The sequence below is a fragment of the Sipha flava genome, unplaced genomic scaffold (genome assembly GCF_003268045.1).
Source record: "Sipha flava isolate LNK unplaced genomic scaffold, YSA_version1 115_pilon_pilon, whole genome shotgun sequence".
Classification (NCBI taxonomy): domain Eukaryota; kingdom Metazoa; phylum Arthropoda; class Insecta; order Hemiptera; family Aphididae; genus Sipha; species Sipha flava.
Window position 1 is genome coordinate 97,752 of NW_020271739.1, and position 16,262 is coordinate 114,013.

Genomic DNA, 16,262 nt, shown 5'->3' on the forward strand with positions numbered 1-16,262 from the left:
ATTCATAAACAATTGAAAACTGTTATACATTTTGTTAATTAAATTTATTACACAAATATAAATTGTTTTATTTTGAACATTGCTATGATATAAAATAGTTAATATCTAATAAACATTGAATGTCATGTTATTTTAGCATACAAATTATAATTACAGTTTAGATAGTTGTAAGCACCTAAACCGGGCTGCTGTTATACTTGAAAACTAGACATTATAAGAATATTTGTACATCTCTTTCATCCATTATTCAATATGAAAAATGAACAATTTTTTTAAAAATATTTTTGAATATTTATAAATTGTATAATGCACATGTATTAAGTATATTATACATAGTATTTGTTTATTTATGTCCATATATGTATACATTTATATTACGGCAATATATATAATTATATAAAAAAAATCATAAAAATACTAATTATAATTTTCTTAGTATTTAAGAAAATGGTTTTTAAATATATCATTGGAATATAAATGTTACTGCATTTACAGAACATGACTTCATCAAAATATGTTAGCCTAAAATCCTGCCTATAAATATACTGCAATCGCATTAGTAGTTTGTCTTTTGTTCATGTCGTAGTAGCATATTTTAACTAGTTTGATTTATGACATATACTAACCATATAATTCATGTGGAACTATAAAATAAAAAGTTGTAAAGGAATGTAGATGTAAAACATATATCTACACAACATTTAAAAGTTGTAATCCTATCCTGTATCTAGAACTCTTGAGTTGGGTGCAGATGACGGAGGTACCATTCAAAAATATAGCATATTCAAGTTTCAATCCCGTTCGTCAGTCCAGTCCGAAATAATTTCACATGACATTTAAAAAAGCTGCGGGAAATTAATTTGTGATTTAATTTATACTGCATGGACAATGATAACTTTTTCTGGACTTGACATCGATTAATACTTTGTATGTTGATTATTCATAGTTAAGTACAGTAATACCATAAAACTGTTTGATTAATATTAACATTATTATAGAATAAATCTACTCAAACAATTATTATATTGCGAAAGTACTTCTATAGTAACATAAAAGTAAACCTAGTGTGTAGCTGAGCAGTGTAAGGCGCTGGTTTTAACTACCAGTTTCATTGAGGCGTAAGTTTGAATCCTGGCTCTGTCAGTTCACATCAATTTTTTAAAAAAATTAACTGATTTACTACAAAAATATTATTTACCATATAACCTATAAAGTCTAAAAATATCTTCTAATAAAATGTTATATACAAAAGATTATTAACATAAAACATCAAGATAATAATATTAATCCATTGATGTTGCATTTATTATAATAATATCATAATGTATGCACTAAATAATAATGTATATTTTTCAAAGTATATTACATAAATATTATAGGTTTCAGTATTTCTATATAAAACTTCCTTTAAGAAAATAAAAACATTTTTATTATACAAATATTATCTAATCTTATTTTTACCAACGTATTATTCAATATTTTACAATCAAAAAATGTTGATATTTTATTATGCAGTAAAAAAATACTTGATTTTAAAAACCAATTATACCAAGAAAAGGAAAATGTTGATACTATATGGGCATAATTTACTGAAAATTCAAACGAAATTGTAAGCAATCGCAAGGTTAGACAAACAAAAACCGACAAAAAAAATTATTATAGACATCTTTATTTTGAAATTTTCGACAGTATACAAACTCAAATTAATATCCATTTCAAATCGTTTGAAAAATTGCAATATTTTAATTAATTTATCCTACAAAAATTAAATGTTTTGGGAAAAAGGATAAATTTCCATCTAATTTACTTAAAAATTTACAACACATTTATGGCGATTTTTTTAACTATGGTAAACTACAAAATAAACTTCATGTATGCTACACCTTAAACGAATCATCCCATACAAGTTCTATTGAAATTATGAATTATCTTTCTGAAATGAGCTTAAATATTTAATGGTATAAAAATCAAATTATTTAACTTACATAAAATATCTTAAAACCTTAAAATCATATGACAATAATTAACTAATAATAATAAACTCTTCGGCATAAAAGAGATTTATACTTATAAGTACGAGTACATTCACATAATATTATGATCTATCATTTTTGACAGTTAATAATTGAGTAAATATAGTAGGAGTCGATTTTGAACTGTTATAGCCATTATAATAAACAGATAATGTTAAATGTTGAACGGGTTTTAAATGTTTTAACAAATTTTCATTCAACTAAAAAAAAAAAAAAATAATTAAATGATTTATATACTTTATTTACAAATATCTTATTTTATTTACAATAGTTATTTTTAATATTTATAAATTAATACTTAAGTAAAAAATATACTTTTCTCTAATTGTTGTATACAGTTTTGATTAAATCGTATGTTTTTAAATTCTTTGTATAATGAATACAATTAAAACAAAAATTAGTATTACAAAATACACTATATTCTAATTTCAAATTCACTATAGTATTTAGCCTTAAAACTTCTGAATTCCAAATTTTATTAGTGGAAATATCTAGGAAAAAAAATTCTTCTATATTTTCTTTGTTAAACAAAATATTGTAACACAATATATTAAAACATTTTAATACATTATGTTATTAATCAAGAATCGAGTTATTTCTTGTCTTATTCTTATTCAAATTAATTTTTATTTACTTGAAGTTTAGGTTGCTTTTAACCGAATAAATATCACACAAATCATCAGACTGTATATTCAAATTTAAAACATGATTGTTCAGTTCAATTTTTATCATAATGTTCATGGTTACATATTTATTTTGCTTTTGATTCATCAAAATGAATCTCGACAGTATTGTCAAAATAATTTATTCGTGTTGATATACTTTTCTTTATTTTGTTTTTTATTTTCAAAATTGACACTTAAAATTAATCTAATTACTTATCATGTTTTTGTCTATGTAAGTAATATTAGAAGAATTACTTCTACACAAAAAGAGTACTGTATCACTACAGGTAGGTTACATATAAGTACTGACAATACTGTACATAATATGTATTCATGTTATTAAATATAATATTAAAACAAATGAAAGATAGTACTTAGATGATGCAATTCATCCTCTATTATTAAAGTACTTGATTGATAATTGATTAATAATAAAACAATGAGTTAATTAATACTAAATAATGTCCATGCTAGAAAAACGCCCAAAATTTGAATTAGGCTGATTAGAACACGATATTAAAGAGACGCGCTGTAGTGTCCTGTGTATCTTAATACGTAGAAAGGGCCGCGGAAAGAATAAAAAAAAAGAAAATCTCTTAATATGAATACATTGGCAACACAAGCCCTTAACAACTTGCTTGGAAATAATTACGTGAAGCATCAGGATTTTCAAAAAAATTTGAATGAGAAATAGTGCATTCATGTTACAAAAAACAAAAAAAATCACTATTTTTATCCTTTTATTTTCGCACACGCTAAAAGAAAAATAGTCAGAAATATTTAAAAATGATTAAATAGAAATGGATATTCAAGTTAGGGTGAATAGAAACCATAAAATCTATAACACACCTTAGTATATCATCGCTTAATGTTTTTATATAATTAAAAAAAACTTTTACATTTAAATAATTTTTTTTTGGCGGCACACTGCAACGGAAACAATGATAAGGCAGATAATCTGTCCAATTTTACTTGTCATATTCTATTTGTGTTTGTTAAATATTTTCATTCATACAAATTATATTTTTTTGTAATTTCTGCTTAGAGTACGTATAATTATTAATATTATATATATAAAAAAAAAAAAATAAATAGAGTTATAATTTATTTTTCTATACTTCTCAAAAAATAATTGATTACCTATATTAAAACATTTTAATTATTTTCTTTATAACAGTAAACAGCCAAAATCTAGGATCCGATCCAGAGTGAAACAAACTTATGAGAGATAAACACATAAGTACTTACTTACTCCCAAAAATAGAGGTACATCGTTTTTCTTTTAAATAACAACTGTAATTATATTTAAATAAATTAAATTTATGTTTTTATAGATACTATTTTAATTTTATTATATTATATATTATATTTAATTATAATTTAATTTATAATTAATCCATTGCCTTTTTAAAACTTATAATAATTAAGTATTCTTGGTTAGGTAAATAATATTTTTCCATTCAATATTCATTTAAATTATTAATACTATATATTGGGGTAGTCTTTATTTATATAGGTGAAATATTTTACATCAAAAAGTTAATACAGTACCCCTCTAATTTGTTAAGTCATATACATATGTACATATTATATATTATATTATTATACATATTATGTGAGACCTTTCAAATTTTATGTACATATTATAGATAAAATTTGAAAGGTCTCACTCAACCCCTTCTGGTGTCACATTAGGGTTGAAATATGGCAAAAGATGGTAGTTTTCTTGTTTTTTAAATTAATTCCGAATGTGTAGAATTTAGCGTGAACATGCAAAGAACTTAATGATAGATTTTATTATTGCCTATAAAAAAGCATTCAATGTAAATTCTCCTAAATCCATTGTTTTTGAAGAAAAATTAAAAAACATCAGAATATTCTATATATTTTTCGAAATTGGATTTTTTCGGTTTTTTAAATATATATAACGTACGGTTGGGTATATAAAAATTAAACAGAATTAAATAATCTAAAAAAAAGGTTTTGGGTACAAATATCATAAAAACATCTTTTATGTAGATTTTGGCTATATTTACTTGATATTCGTGTGATTTTTTCCTAAAAAATTTGTCAACGGCTATGAAATGAATAATTCATAATTATTATTAGAATTAAATTTAATCTTATCTTGGGAATCTATCTTATTTTATATTTTTTGCTGGAACACATATTGAAACATTTGCGGTATCATCTTTATATTTTAATGCATAACGCACTACTACAATCTAACTAATCGTATTCGATTCACTATCGAATATTCTTTGTCGTTCGTTCGTTCGTCGTTTATTATAAAGTTTAAGTTATAATCAAAAGTAATTAGTTGTAATTTAATATGCCATGAAATCGAGTTTTTCTTATGGGAACAATGGACTACCAAATAACTGGTAGTAAATTGTCATTTCAAAGAAATTGCTTGAGTGTTCTCTTTTATAATTTACGAATTGTAAAATTATATTTACATGAAAGTGCAGCACTTGTTATAGACGAATACTTAAGAATGCTTATGAATGCTCGATTCACACTAGCGATCTCGGTTCGGTCCGATCACGGTCATCGTACATACTATCGATTACGGTCAAGTCACGGTCAGGTCCGGTCAAGTCTCGACCGGTCGATGCACGATCCAGACCGCCGTGGTCACGAGCTTTTTGATCGAGATCACCTAGTGTGAAGAGTCGATCGCCACGCTAATCTCGGTTATATCAATTGTTTTGATTGTTTTTTGAACACTTGTATACACTTTGTGGCAAAGTGCAAATAGAACTTGACTGATTGTGACCGGTAGTGACCGGTACATCATAATCCTTGACCGTGACTTGACCGTGATCGGACCGAACCGAACCGAACCTACAAATAATATAGAATACAATAGAGTTAATATTGAACGAGCAAAACAAAAGATAATCGCATGCGACCAAACTCAAGTAAATAAGTTTTAATGAAGTTGGAATCAATAAGATAAACTGATAAAAATAATATTTATTATAATATTAATTTTATTATATTGTTGTGTACAAATTATGAATTATATATTATTATTATTATTTTTTAATATTATAATACATAAATGTGCATAATAATGTAAAATGTTTGATAAATAATTTGTGATTTTATAGTTTTTTTACGGATAAATAAATAAAAAAATGTTTTTTTTTAGCAATTTTAACTAAAACATTAAAATTTCAGATTAAAACTACTACTACATAGTTTCCAAAAGAACATCAAAATAAGTTATTGAGCAAACAAGGAATTAATCTTAAAAGTATTGAAAAACGTACAGGAGCACATGTTTAAATACCGTGTATAAAAAGTTCATCTGACATAATTTATACTACTGGAACAAAGAATTCCACAAAAAAAGTAGTTCAATTATGTATCAAAAATATGTTTTAATGAATCGAAATTTAAGCTTAGCATCAAAGTAAATAAATTGGCTATTTTTAAAGTGGTTAATTGTGACCGTACTAGTGTATTAATTTTATTAATTAAATTAAAATTAAATCTTTTAATAAATATTTGAAAATTTCACGATTTCTAAATTAAAATGTCGATAATTTATTATATCGATACTTTTATAATGATGATTTTAATAATGAATTTTGATATGACTCGATACAAATTCAATGAACTTTTAATTTTAATATTATAGGTTTAAAAGTTTTTAAAAGATTTGATATATTTTTTTTTTTTTTTTTTTTTTTAAATTTACAAGTATTATTATGTATTAACGAAATCGGGTATTTTAATTAATTTCCATCAAATAGTTTCTTTCGTAATTTTGTAATAATTAAAATTTTGTTAGGAATTAGAGGAAATTATATTTAAGTTGAAAAATAAAATTAAAAAAGAAATAACAATTGACCAACGCCTTCATGTAGCGATAATTGGAGTTAAGAGTGCAAAAGTTCGAGAACTTCAGAAAATATTTAATATTTAAATTATATTCCCCAATCCAGGTAATTAATAGTATTAATATGTTTGTTTTTTTGTATTTTGTCCGTTAATAAATAATATTTGGTTCAATATTTTAGTCGAGGCTAGAAATAATTTAGTTAAAATAAGAGGTTTGAACAATGATGTAAATAAAGCATTTAAATCATTAGTTGAATTGGCCAAAGTATTAGATGAAACCAATTATGTATTGGAAATTCCTATTTTTAAACAATTTCACAAACTTAGTGCTAAAAAAAGAGCAGTATTTATTAAAAATGTAATTATTATTTATTAACTTTTGTGATTCGACCTTTAGAAATATTGTTATTTATATAATTTAATATTCTGGATTAGAGAAGAGATTGATATGAGAATTTTTTTACTGCGCGAAGGGAACAATAGTGATGTTATTAAAGTCATGGGAAATAAAAGAAAAGTTTTAATCGCTTCTGATATGATTAAAGAAGTACAAAATGAAATAGTTGGTTTTTTATAAAGATTATTTATTTTTCAATTTATTATTAATTTATCAATCATGTATTTTTAGGGAGACATATTAACAAAGGAAATGATGTTGGGAAATGTTAAAGTTTGAAATGTCATTGTAAATCTTGGGAATAAATTTATTCAATCTATAAAACAAGATTATGATGGTAATGTGACATTGCATTTACCAACTGTTAAAGGAGATAATGTAAGAATATACTTATTTATTAAACTTATAAATTAAAATGACAATTAAACCAATTGTATAAGTTATTATATGTGTGATATACGCTCAGACATCGATTCGAACCTGGCCTCTGACAGTTTCTTTGAGCAGGGGACAATTGTCTCAAGAGAAGAAACTACTTCCCCTCCCCTAATACAATAAGTAAATTTTCAAGAAAATTTCCCAATTGCTAAAATCTATTAAAAAAATAGTAAACAGTTATTTTAAAGTTAAAATTTAATTTATAGACTATAGTTATCAAAAGACCTGAAGATTATGTTAAAAATGTTATTACAAAAATTCAGACAATGATTGATAATGGTACAATGTGTTCATTTATGATTTTATACTTGGATTCCAGAACAGATATTTAACGAACACAAGAATAATTTTCCCGCCTGAAACTGATTCCACTAATGAAAATATAACTATTTTTGGTAAAAAAAAGAATTTTAATAAAGCAAAAGCAAAATTTGAAGTTATGATAACCGATATTGGTAATGTTATCGAAGAACGTGTAGAAATAAATGAAAAATATCATGGCACTTTTGTGGTCAATCAAAAAGAATGTTTACACAAATTGAAAAAATAATTTGGCGATGTTAAAATTGAATTTCCTAAACTTGGTGCTGGAGATAGAGTTGTGATCAGTGATAGCAAAGCAGATGATGCTCTTGCTAAACAAAGACTTTTAGACCATGCTAAAGTTTTGTTATGTATAATTCAATACAAATGTACGTGTATTAAATTAACCTGTCTATTTTTATTGAAATTGTATTGAGGTTATATTTACATAATTGTTCATAGTTTTCTTTAAAATAATGAACTATTGATATATAAGTCATATAAAATTAAATAACTTAAGATAAAACAATTAAAATAATCATTAATGTATCTAAATACAACTAAATAAGTTAACCATATAATTATTAACAATTTTGAATTAAGAAAATACTCTTCGACATGTAGTAAATGTTGATCCAAAGTATCATAATTACTTTGTTGCAAGACGTGGTGAAATTATCAATCCAATTATTAATGATTGCAATGGAGTGTCTATAACATTTCCGAAAATACGAGTAGCTTCTAATAATAGTGCTGTCATCATAAAAGGTAATAAAATAAATGTGTAAGTGGCGAAACGTAAGATTGAAGAAATTGTTAAAGACTTGGTTAGTACTTACTATACAAATATTTTTATTTATAGTTATTGGAATTATTAAATTCATAAAAAAAACCTATAACTAACAGTTATTATATAAAAAATAGTTGAACGTTTATTACCTTTTAATTTATTTAAATGATAGATATACGAGAATCATAATATAATAATAATAATAATAATTATTATTATAATCTCGTAATACATTAAAATTGTATAGAAAAATATAATTGAAGTCACTATGAACGTTCCTCCGAAATATCATCATCATTTTGTTGCCCACCACGTTGAAGTAATAAACTAGATAAGTAGGAAACATAATGGAGTTACTGTTACATTTCCACAAGTTAATTCCAATTCTAGTAAAGTTTTGATTAAAGGCCACAAGGATTATGTTGAAAAAGTCAAAAATGAAATCGTTAATATTATTATTGACTTGGTAAGTTGTAACACTTATTGTTTTATCGTTAACTTATTAATCAATAATCGTGTTACACAGCGGCGTAGCAGTGGTGCAGTAGGTGCAACGCACCGAGGCCTTTGTGATTTGGGGCCCTCAATTCAAAAGAAAACGGATATGAACAAAAGAAGAAGCTTACGTTAGCTACAGCCAATTGTTTGTTATGATTTTTGGTAGAAATAAATAATGAAAACATTTTTTTTTCAAAATCTCATCAACGTCTTTTATTGTTAGATTAGTCAAAATAATTTAACTAATAAATTGAAATGTAATTTTAATGAAATAAAATATATTAAATACGATAAACTTTATATAAAAATTACTATATTAACAAACTTATTATTAATTGTTGATTATTTTTTTTTTAGTACCTATTTTTGGTTTGGCCCCTCCATTTTAAAATCCTAACTACGTTACGAAAAGATAATATTCTTTATTTCATAAAATGAACTAAACTATAGTCATAAATATTTTTATTCCATATAAATTGATGTAAAAAAATAGAGGATTATTAAAGAGTTCTAATAGTGTTTTTAAAAGACTTAAATACATTAGGAATTTGTTAATCGAACTGACCTGCTATTTTATTTATAATATATCTGGTTTATCTGTAAAAATAATAATCTTAGCGAAGAACGATTGTTATAATTTCAATATTCTACAAAGTATGACGTGTTCCAATAATTAATTTTACAAAATCATAGATTATTTTTAGTAATAAGTAAAAGTAATCTGTAAAAATATTTATAAATACAATTACATCATGTTGCTAAAGCAAAAATTTCAAATATTGTTAATAAACGACATAAATTAACCAAATTAGTTGTATTTTATAATTTGTGATAGGTTCTGTATGTTTTAATTTTTAAACTAATATGTTAAAAATGTTTATTTCGTGAAAAATACAGTATTTGTTTTTTTTCATCTTAATTATATTTAACTTTTATGTCTTCTCATTTATTTAAATTTTACTTATTGAAGAAATAGTAAGAATAGTGACCAGCAAGTATTTAAAATTTTTTTGCCGACCGAAAACGTGGTGGACGTATGATAAGAGCACTTTCGCCAGATTTCATCATTCTCGATGATAAATTCGGTGAGTAGTTTATCAAGTTAGTATAGAAGTCTGTGTATTAAAGTTACGTAATAATATTATTTTACCCGTTCACCGCCGAGCAACATACGATAATAGGTCGCCGTGTATTCTCTTAAAATAAAAATGCAATGGCGGATAGCGACAGGATTCTCAGGAAACGAGCAAGAACAACGAAAAATATCTCAGTTTTTTAAAAATGTGCAAAATATCTACAATTGTTTTGTGGATTGAGCCTTGTACGATTGGAAAAGTTGAATTTTTTTCAGAATCTATGTCAGATATCACTTTGAAAACACTCAATTCTACACGTTGGGTAGGTAGATACAGATAGATATGGCTGTATAGGTATACTATAAAGAAAGATTTAGTGATGTACTTAAAGCTTTGTCTTAAATAACTTTGATTAGTAAAAAAATAGGTAGTGATGTTGTACGCGATCAACCAAACTTATTTTCAAGTAGTGCGCAATCTACCCAAATCTACCAATAACAGTATTTTATATCCGTATTATTTTCATATTTATTATTATTATTAGTTCTGAAAGGAATATACAAATATTACACAAGTATTATTTTTATAAAATACCTTATACTAAAAATGTTATTTTCATGTCTGAAAGAAAATCGTCAAATATTGTATCTATGATACATATAAAAATATAACAAATTTTAGATTAACTGTTGTTGACATGATTCTTTGATTTTCCAAGCCTTGTTCTAGTTTTTAGAATTATTTATAAAATTATAAAAACTCAAAGGCCTTTTGTTGATTTACCGAATGAAATAGATACCTAATAGATTAATAAGTTTTAAATGGTATGAATATGGGAAATATTTTACACTCTGATAAAACGTCTGTGGATTTAGCACTCTTTTTAGCACTTTACATAATATCAGAGATGAAAAAAAATGATTTGCCAAAATATAAAGTATAACTTATGTAATAAAAAGACTTAGTATTTCAGGAAGGGGAAAATATAATTTTGGTGGTTTAAAACCCCTAATTATATGGTATGTACTAAAAAAAAAAAAGAGTTCCGATTCAGAAAATTTTCCATTTCAAGCACTGAATAGGGGCATTGCTTTACTGAACACGACATACAAAGTGTTGTCGTATTGCATTCTAGACAGAATAAAACCGATTTCTGATGGAATCTTGGGTGACTACCAAGGTGGATTCAGACCAAACAGGTCAACCATAGACCAAATCTTTATCATAAAACAGGTACAGTAAAACCTCCTGACCTATTACGACGTTTCTATTCTGAGATCGCATATCTGCGTTAAAATAACGCAACCACTGCTCCATTATCTCTGTTGTCATCCAGGCTTTTTTATTAAATTTCCATATGACAGGTAACGAAGAAATGTCCATGTTCTTAAAACACCGTGGTTTTTTAGACTTGCCAATTACCAATGGCTTCCTAATTTCTCCAGCCATACTACCACACATGAACACTGTTAAGCGATCCTTTGCTTTTTTCCCGCCAGAACAAGACTCACTTTTCTGTACTAGTGACTTAGTAGGAATACCTCTGAAAAAAAACCAGTTTCGTCAGCATTGTACACGTCTTTTGCTTCATACCCAGCAATGAGTCTTGATATTTTTTGCTTCCACTCCACCACAGTTTCTTGATTAACGTCATTAGCCTCACCACTAACTTGTTTCCAAACAATGTCATGCCTTTTTTTAAATTTTTCTAGCCAACCGTTCGAAGCCATGAATTCTTTGACAATCATTTTTTCAGCCAATTTCATAGCTTCTGTTTGTATAATTGGACCGGAAATTGGCAAATTTTTTGACCGAACGCTGACAAACCACTCATACAACTTTTGATCAATTTGTTCAAATGAGGGAGTTTTCACTCTTTTACTCTTTCCCGAGTAAAATAATGACAGATAAAGTTTAGATTATTAGTTACCAAACATATATATTATATACATACATATAGTTTATACTTATGTAAGTGTATGTAATTTGTCTTTAAATAATTCTATTTTCCGTTTAACAGAGGGTATTTTTACTAATTGGATTACGAACATTTTCCGTTTCCGTTTTGTAGAGGTTCCGTCTTAAAGAGTTCAATTTTATATATTATTTGAACCGGGACTATTGACATTTTCCGTTATAAGGAGGATTCCGTCTAACAGAGGGTCCGTTATAAAGAGGTTTTACTGTATTTCAAAAAATGTGGGAGTACGACAAAGGAGGTTTATACATTGTTTGTTGACTATGGGCTACATCGACCGAGCATATTCAATATATTAAGAGTTTAATTTTCCAAGAAAACTAACCAATCTTATTAAAGCTAACATGGTAAACTCTGAGATAAAAATTAAAATTGCAAGGTCTACATCTCAATCGTTTAAAGTAGCCACTGGTTTAAGACAAGAGAACGCACTCTCTCCGATTCTTTTTGACCTAATACTCGAAAAGGTAGTTAGAGAGATGAATATATCTGAAGGCCTAATATTAGGTCAGTCAAAGATAGGCCTGTTGGCATATGCAGACGATATTGCCATCATAGGAGAAAACATAGAGATAATAAAGAAACATTGTAAGAAACTAATGGATACTGCGAGTAAGGTCTCATAATAAACGACAAAAAAACGGATTAAATGAAAGTTAGCAGAAGGGATAGGATATATCAACGAGGAGAATGTGTGGAATTGGAAGGACATATATATTAAAGAGTACCAAAATTTAAATACTTAGGCGTTCTCTTAACTCAAGACAATGAGCTAAAGGTGGAGATCTCAAGAAGACTACAATTAGCAAACAAATGCTATTTTGGAGCTGAAACCCTGCTTAAATCTAGATCAATATCTATAAATTTAAGAATTAAAATGTATATGACTTTAATACGCCCCATTATCCTGTATGGCTCAGAAACATGGGCACTGAGAAAGACAGAGGAAGTAAGATTAGATACTTTTGAATGAAAAGTTTTAAGACGAATCTACAAACCATAGCTTGACCTACAAACCGGAGAATGGAGAACACGAACCTGTTAGGAGGAAAACCTGTTCCAAAAACCATGCTTATCAACAGAAGCCACAAAAAGAAGGTTAATGTGGGCTGGACACGCCTGGAGGAAAAAGGGCACAATGATAAAGGTAATTGAGGAGGAGCCGATGGGAAAAAGATCGCTTGGCAGGCCACGCCTTAGATGGGAAGATTGTGTGAAGAGAGACGTTGGAAGAGTGGATCCAGAAGCAAACTGGAGGGAATTAGCGGAAGACAGAGAGAGGTGGAGGAATATTAGTTGTATGGGATGGTTTTAAAGGCCGGAAAAATCTCAATAAAAAAAATAAATAAATAAAATAAAAATATTACCTCACATTTTAGTATAATAGCGTTAATAAAATATAGGTACTTGTACAATTTTTTTTTTTAATAGGCTACCTTGTTATTTTGGTAAATAAAAAAGTTAATTACGATTAACAAGTGCAACTCAGGATATTTTTACAGCAATAATGTATTTTTTGAGTATAATTTTGGTTATTTTTTACTACAATAATACAATTCTTTTAATACAACGTGTTTCAGAGTACAATTTTGTTGCTAAAATATTTAACAGTGTAATGTATACTATATTATATTATATTATAGTGAAATTATACAAACATAAATAATTTTGATAATTCAGAGAGAATAATCATGAACTGTTGGACGAGAAAAAATGTTTGAATAATAGTATTATAGTAGAAGCTAAAAACTTAACAAATAAATCAAATATAATTAAATACATCGAGGAAGACCCACCCTAAAATAAAGAACACGTACGTACTGATAACAATCATATTTTTTTGACTGTAACTGTAGGTATGCCATAAATAACACTAAACGTTTGACATCTTCATTGTTATTAAATTAATTGCACCCCAATAATAATTCATGTAAACTAAAAAAAAAATTAAAGCCGCGCAAACATGTGACAATTATCAGTTGTGAACAGGCTGTTCTGCGGTGGGGAGTGTAGACAATCAGTTGTGTACTCTCAGTGGAGAAGCTGTTGTCCAATTGTGTTCCCTTTGTGTACACTGTACCAAACAGTGTGACCTTGATTGGCTCCCCAGTGTTCTATCAGTTTTTTCAATTTTTTTTTATTATTGATATTTTTCGATTGACGGATTTTCGTCGACGTCATTTACCTTCTACTGATTATAATTTCGCTAAACGTTTTTTGTCCGCTACACAGAAATACGATCTGATTACTTGAATATTCTTACGGTTTTTTTTATATACGCTGTTGTTGTATTGAACGTTTCGTGTGAGTTTCAACGGTTTATAGACGAGCGGCGTCAAGTCCAACAGCTCGTATTTTTTTTTCATATTAGTTTTACTTTCTGCGTGTGTAAACGCAATGGATGAAGAATACGACTGCATTGTGCTAGGCACTGGTCTCAAAGAATGCATTCTGTCCGGCATGTTGTCCGTCTCGGGTAAGAAGGTGCTACACGTCGATCGCAACAAGTACTATGGTGGCGAGTCCGCATCGATCACACCTTTGCAGGAGCTATTCCAGAAGTTCGGGGTGAAAGAACCTGATGAAAAAGAATATGGACGTGGACGTGACTGGAATGTCGATTTGGTGCCTAAGTTCCTTATGGCCAACGGTCTACTGGTAAAATTACTCATACATACGGGCGTGACGCGCTACCTGGAGTTCAAGTCAGTTGAAGGTAGCTATGTGTATAAAGGCGGTAAAATCTATAAGGTGCCGGTCGACCAGAAAGAAGCGCTGTCATCTGATCTGATGGGCATCTTTGAGAAAAGAAGATTCAGAAATTTCCTAATATTTGTACAAGACTTCCAAGAAGACGATCCAAAAACATGGAAGGATGTTGACCCACAGCGTATGTCTGCTTATCAATTGTACACCAAGTTTGGGTTGGACAAAAATACTCAAGATTTCACTGGTCATGCTTTGGCTCTCTATTTGAATGATGACTACATTAATGAGCCAGCTGCCAACTTGATTAGGCGAATTAAACTGTACAGTGATTCATTGGCTCGTTACGGTAAAAGCCCATATCTGTACCCTTTGTATGGACTTGGAGAATTACCTCAAGGATTTGCTCGTCTCAGTGCTATTTATGGTGGTACATATATGTTGAACACTCCTGTGGATGAAATTGTTTTTGAGGGATCAAGTGTTATTGGAATTAAAAGTGGTGGTGTTGTTGCTAAATGTAAACAAGTATTCTGTGACCCATCCTATGTTAAAGATCGCGTTAAAAAAACTGGACAAGTTATTCGTTGCATATGCTTATTGAATCATCCAATACCAAATACCCGTGACGCACTATCAACTCAGATAATTATACCTCAGAATCAAGTCAATCGTAAGTCAGACATATATGTTTCATTAGTAAGTAACACACATCAAGTATCTTCTCAAGGATGGTTTATCGCTATGGTGTCAACAAAAGTTGAAACAAACAACCCAGAATTGGAGATTAAGCCAGGTTTGGATTTGTTAGGATCTATCAAACAAAAATTTGTGTCCTTTTCTGATTATTATGAACCTATCGATGATGGAAAAGATAGTAAAGTATTTATTTCAAAATCATATGATGCAACATCACATTTTGAAACTACATGTTTGGATGTATTGGACATTTACAAACGAGCAACTGGAGAAGAGTTTGATTTTTCTAAAATTAAATTAGAAAGTGAAGAAATGTAAAAATTTTTTTACGTGCATTCTTATCATAATTTCTTAATGAGAAATTGTTTCCATTTCATATTATATCATAATAATTTAATAGCCAAATATTGGTATATCTACAATTTTTTTGTTATTGAAAATATTGCAGTCAAATTATACATTTTCAATGGGTGAAGTAGCTGGTGCCTCCTAATACCTTAATTTAAGAATATCATAGTAGAAATATCTTATTAATTAAAATAAAATTTTTAATAATACCCTAGATAAACTTAGAAACATTAAACATAAGATATACACATTTTTGTAATTATTATTTTATTTTTATTCTTTTATTCTTTTTTTTTTTGTAAAAAAAAAAAATGTTTTATTTTAAGTTGTACCTGTTTTTTTAAGTCATTTTTACATTTATTGGCGTAACACGTAATAATGTTTACGGGTGATTTTCTTTATGCATAAAAAGTTCTGTGTGGGCAGTATGAAATTTTAATAAACCTACATACAATTTAAATTATGCTTATTCTGTATGC

At 27.6% G+C, this 16,262-nt stretch overlaps 2 protein-coding genes and 1 pseudogene across 2 annotated transcripts; 2 read left to right on the forward strand and 1 right to left on the reverse strand.

The window, feature by feature from the left end:
* The first annotated feature begins 5,063 nt into the window (after positions 1–5,063).
* Positions 5,064–9,109, forward strand: LOC112690973 (annotated as a pseudogene).
* Positions 9,110–11,572: 2,463 nt separating this feature from the next.
* Positions 11,573–12,376, reverse strand: LOC112690981 (tigger transposable element-derived protein 6-like). The gene is made up of 2 exons (XM_025565089.1): positions 12,356–12,376; positions 11,573–11,935 (listed from the first exon to the last, which is right to left on the reverse strand). The coding sequence occupies exons 1-2, from the start codon at positions 12,374–12,376 to the stop codon at positions 11,573–11,575; spliced, it is 384 nt and encodes a 127-aa protein (XP_025420874.1).
* A 1,754-nt stretch (positions 12,377–14,130) lies between these two features.
* LOC112691474 (rab GDP dissociation inhibitor alpha) lies at positions 14,131–16,243 on the forward strand. Its single transcript, XM_025565738.1, has one exon. The coding sequence runs from the start codon at positions 14,428–14,430 to the stop codon at positions 15,751–15,753; it is 1,326 nt and encodes a 441-aa protein (XP_025421523.1). The 5' UTR covers positions 14,131–14,427; the 3' UTR covers positions 15,754–16,243.
* Positions 16,244–16,262: the final 19 nt, after the last annotated feature.